Genomic DNA, 5,295 nt, shown 5'->3' with positions numbered 1-5,295 from the left:
GCCCGGCCCCGCCCGCCGCGGGCCCGCCCCGCCCCTCACCTGCGAGGGCCGAGGAGAAGCAGAAGGCGTCGTAGTGGTCGCGCTTCCAGTCGCGAGGGCCGTAGCTGCGGATGCCTGGGCGGCCGCGGCCGCCGCACGCAGCGCGCGCCGTGAGCACCGGGTAGCGCACCGAGCCGTCCAGCAGCCAGCCCGCGTTACACCAGTCCAGCCCCTCCGTCCAGGCTGGCGGGGAGGGCGGGGGAGGGGTCACCCAGTCCGCAAGGGAAGCACAGGTTTGCTTGTGCGGACTGACTAATCTGTAGCAAACCGTACTTGTTTATAGGGAACACCAAACCAAATTCACTGCCTTCGACTCGATTCCGACTCGTAACAACCCTATAGGGCAGGGGAGTGGAACCGCCCTGCGGGTGTCCGAGAAGGTAACTCTCTCGTCGAGAGCCTCGTGGTTCTCCCGCGGAGAACCTGGTGGTTCCGAACGGCTGACCTTGCGGTTAGGAGTCCAACGCAAGCCCCACTATGCCACCAGAGCCCCTTTCGTGGTGAAACGACAGATGAGTTAAGTAAGCACAAGTAAACCCGAGCTTACTTTGCTCCTTGAGCAATCCAACACCGCAGAAGGTACCGGGGGCCCCACTCCCACGGCCTGGGCGACCACTCACCCTGGTACAGCTGCGCATAGGTGGCCAGGCGGCCGTCCTGCTCCTCGCACGCCTGCTTGGCCTCGTAGTAATTGAACTGGTACCGGCCCCGACTGGGCTGGTACGGAAACACCACGCCTAAGGGGTGGGGGAGAGTCTTGGGACGCCCGCCCCGGCCCCAGAGGGGCTCCCCGGCTCCCCGAAGGGGCGGGGCGCGAGGCGCTGGGGGAGGAGCCCTTGGAGGCCACACCCCCGTGCCGAGCAGCCTTACCTTCCAGGCGCAGGGTCAGCGCCACGCTCTCCTCCTCGATGCCGTTGATGAGCTCGCAGCGGTACCGGCCCTCGTCCTCCAGGCGCACGCCCGCGATGACCAGGGAGGCGTCCAGCCGGTGGCCCCTCCGCAGCCTCGCCCGTCCCCCCAGGGGCCCGTAGCCGCGGGCGTGGAGCCCGTTGGTGATGAGGATCGGTGTCTCCCGGAGCTCCCTGGGCTCCACCTTACTCCAGCGCACCTTGTAGCTGGGAGGCGGGGCGCCCAGGACGCAGGGTAGTGTGGCCGTGTCCCCACGACGAGAGTGAATGACTTCGTGGATGGGGGGCAGGAGGTAGTGGGGGCCGGGGTGGGGCGCTGAGTAAAGGAGGGCCACAGTGGCAGGAACCCCCCTGGTCCCCACTGCCCCAGCGCCCATTTCCGACACTGCACCCCACCCCCCATGTGCGTTCTGGGCTTCCCCATTCTCTCCTCTGTTGTCTGCTGTGCCCCGGGCTCCTCTCGCTCCCCGGGTACTTTCCACAGTTGCCCTCTCCACGTCCTTCACCTGCCTCGGCACCTCCCTACCACATCCCCCAGGACTGGGTTGGGGGCTTACCTGGGTCCCCCAGGGTTTTATGGATGAAGGTGAGGGCCCAAGGGAGAAGGATGCTGCAGAGCGAGAGCTGGCCTGGCATGATGGGACTCAGACTGGCACTGTTTGCTGGTCGCACACAATGGTGTTCCTTAGCCCTGCGGGCAAGGGAGCAAGGTGGGGGGGTGCACTCCCATCAGGGATCCCTTAGAGGGGACTGTGCCACTGGACACTGCCACAGGGGCAGAAAAGGGGGTCGAGGACATTGGGGGGGGGGCAGTAAAATAAACCCTCCCTGCAGGTGCCAGGGGCATATCTGTCCTCTCAGATGCAGTCAATCAGCAAGCACTTGGGGACGAAGATGGGGAGTTGGAGCCTACAGTAAGTACGGATGACAGTTCAATGTAAGGAAGACCAGAATCCTCACAACTGGACCAACAGGTAGCATGGTGATAAATAGAGAAGAGGTTGAAGTTGTCGGGGATTTGTCTTACTTGGATCCACAAGCCATGCTCATGGAAGCAGCAGTCAAGACACCCAAAGACCTACTGCCTTAGGTGAATCTGCTGCACAAGAGCTCTTTAGTGCTGAAGAGCAAGGGTGAGTTTGAGGACGAAGATGCACCTGACCCAGGCCATGGTGCTCCCCATTGCCTCGTATGTGTGTGGAAGTTGGACGTTGGATAAGGAAGACCGTGGACGAATGGATGCATTGGGATTGAGGTGCTGGAGAAGAAGATCTAAAGTCCCGTGGAGTGCTAAAGGGACAAGCCCATCTGTGTTGGCTCAGTATGACCAGAGTGCTCCTGGGAGGCCCGGACGGCAGACTTTGTCTTACATTCTTTGGGCATATTGCCAGGAGAGGCCAAACCCGGGAGAAAAGACAGGGCATTGGTCAAGTGGAGCGGGGGTGACAAAGAGGAAGACCCTCGATGAGATGGGTGGACAGTGGCTGCATCCCCGGGCTCTGGCACAGGAACAATGGTGAGGCTGGCACAGGGCTGCGCAGTGCTTCGTGCTGCGGTGCACAGGGCCGCTGTGGGTCGGATCGGACTTGATGGCCCCTAACAACAACATCTATCCCACGCTCAGCCCAACTGCTGCTTCCTCAGTCTGCCCTCTCCTGACACCTTTCTCCACCCTGCAGCCAGACTACACGGGATTATGTCACCGTCCTCTCTAAAAAGGTCTCCTAGTGGCCTTGAGGAGGAAGCCCCTCTGGGAACAAGGCTTCCAGATAGCTCTGTGGGATCCAGCCTCTCCTTGCACCTCCAGCCCGGCCCTCCCACCTCCACCCTGCCACCCTTTGTGCTGTGCTCCAGGCTCTGTGTTCCAGACCCACCGGGCTTCCCGTGGTTCCCCACACAGCCCCAGCCAGCCCTCGCCTCCTCCCCTCAGCCCCCAGTTCACCAGACTGGACGCCCCGGGATCTACTTGCTAGTTCACTAGTGGAGAACTAGTCAAAGGGCTTTATTTTCCCTTTAGAAGTTCTTTTTATTGGCACTTAAATTTAGTTTGACTTTGAAAGTCATACACATGTATTTCTTATGAAAGCATGGTTATCATTTTCTTAACTCAGACAGGCTTCCCCAAGGATAATATATATCAATGAAAATTCCCACTAATTAGACAACATTCTTTTAAATGCCATGATCTATTTTGGTCATTCATTTTTCCCTTTCTTTCTTGTACCTATTCTTTATCACCGCCCCTTCGCCCCCACCTTTTTCTGGAACTGAACTGGGGACCTCTTGACTTCGTTTTATTCGTTTTCCCTTTCTGGCTCCTCCACTTCCTAGCTGCATGGCTTTGAACAGATCACTCTTCTCAGACTCAGTGTCTTCATTAGTCAGATGTGGGTAGTAATCATCCCCCTGCCCCACTAGGTAGTTGTGAAGATTAGATGTGTTCATAGAGGAGAAAAGCTGACACTAGTGCTTGGTGCATCGTTATGTGTGATGTGTGTGTGTTAGCGCTCAGCGCAGTTTCAGAAACACTGGTAAGTCAGGTCCCTTGCCACTCCGGGGGACCCTGGAGGGCAGAGCAGCACAGCTCTGTGAACAGGGTTTCGGGGGACCCTGGAGGGCAGAGCAGCACAGCTCTGTGAATAAGCAGGGTTTCGGGGGACCCTGGAGGGCAGAGCAGCACAGCTCTGTGAATAAGCAGGGTTTCCACGGCTGTGACGCTTTACAGAAGCTACAGTCTCATCTTTCTCCCTCAGAGTGGCCACTGAGTCTGAACCACCTTCCCGCCAGCAGCCCGGCACATCATCCTCTCACCACACCACTGGGACATCTTTCTGGAACATAGCAGGTGTTTTCATGAACGAGCTCACATGGAGGACTTATGAGGAGGATGGGGGGCATAGGGAGAGGGAGGACTCTGAGTTTGACCTTTTCACAAATGAAAGCCAAAGAAAAGTGTGCAGTCGGAGAAACAGAGGTTGGGCACAGAAGGAACTTCCCCAATGGTTACCAGTCGAAGTATATGGAATATGGAACCTCAGAGACTGTACCCTCCCAGCCTGGACCTGAACACACCCCTACGGACCACCTTTCAGCCCAACAGACAGGCCTAGATAGAACACTAGGGAGGGGGCACCCCTTAGAACAGCGTTCTGAACCTGTGGGTCTCGACCCCTTTGGGGGGCGAACAATCCTTTCACAGGAATCACCTAAGACCATCAGAAAACACGTAAACATTTCACAATATATAATTACATATTGTTTTGTGATTAATCACTATGTTTTAATGATGTTCAATTTGTAACAATGAAAATACATCCTGCATATCAGATATTTCCATGGCAATTCCTAACAGTAGCAAAATGACAGTGATGAAGTAGCAACAAAAATAATTGTATGGTGGGGGTCACCACCACATGAGGACCTGTATGAAAGGGTCACAGCATGAGGAAGGTTGAGAACCGATGCCTTAGACAATCACATAGAAGATCCAGAGGGCAGCGCTGGCCCAGGATGAAGCTCAGAAGACAGGAAGGGAAAAGAAAGGAGAGGAGGAAGGGAAACCGGAAGTGGGGAAAAAGCAGGAAGAGTGGGTACTGCAATCATGAAACAAAATGTGTATGAATTGTTGAATGAAAAGGACAGTTTTCTCTGTAAACTCCACCCAAATCACAGTAACACACTTTTAAAGGGAAAGAAAGTATCCGGAACAGGGACATGTGCAAGAGAACCATCTCTCCAGTCTAGTACAACCTGGCCAATGAGAGTGACCATGGCAACTGGGAGATAGACTCAGAGACCAAACATAACCATCACTAAAGTTAGCTTGTTCTTAAAGCTGTTTAATGTGCCTGTCACTGCTCTAAACACATTAAGTTTCTATTTATCTACCTATCTATGAACTCTGCTGGCATTGTAGTAACATGTTGGGCTGCTAATCACAAGGTCAGCAGTTCAAAGCCACCAGCCGCTCCTCCAGCAAAGATGAAAGTTTCTACGTCTATAAAGAGTGACAGACTAGGAAAGCCATGGGGGCAATTCTACTCTGTCTGGTAGGGTCGCTCTGAGTGGGACTCGACTGGATGGCAGTGCGTGAGAGCCATCCTGTGAGGGAGACTCTGTTATAAATCCCATTTCACAGAAAGCTGATGGTGCCCGCCTATCAAAAGATATAGCATCTGGGGTCTTAAAGGCTTGAAGGTAAACAAGCAGCCATCTAGCTCAGAAGCAACAAAGCCCACATGAAAGAAACACACCAGCCTTTGTGATCATGAAGTGCCGAAGGGATCAGTTATCAGGCATCAAAGAACATAATATCATATCATTGTGTGCTTGTCTCCATGATACGATC

General features: G+C 54.9%; 1 protein-coding gene across 1 annotated transcript in view; it reads right to left on the bottom strand.

Annotated features, from left to right (window-relative positions):
- The window catches only part of HAPLN2 (hyaluronan and proteoglycan link protein 2), an 8,178-nt gene that overhangs the window by 781 nt on the left and 2,102 nt on the right, over positions 1–5,295 (bottom strand). Inside the window, exons 3-6 of the mRNA XM_030887838.2 lie at positions 1,505–1,638; positions 910–1,263; positions 660–776; positions 35–222 (exon numbers count right to left, since the gene is read on the bottom strand). Coding sequence (XP_030743698.2) covers positions 35–222; positions 660–776; positions 910–1,263; positions 1,505–1,583 — 738 coding nt within the window. The 5' untranslated portion in view covers positions 1,584–1,638. The remainder of the gene's footprint in view (positions 1–34; positions 223–659; positions 777–909; positions 1,264–1,504; positions 1,639–5,295) is intronic.

Source organism: Echinops telfairi, unplaced genomic scaffold (assembly GCF_000313985.2).
Source record: "Echinops telfairi isolate 266 unplaced genomic scaffold, ASM31398v2 ScPeMD7_7425;HRSCAF=8463, whole genome shotgun sequence".
NCBI classification, from domain to species: domain Eukaryota; kingdom Metazoa; phylum Chordata; class Mammalia; order Afrosoricida; family Tenrecidae; genus Echinops; species Echinops telfairi.
This window is presented reverse-complemented; position numbering and strand designations above follow the sequence as displayed.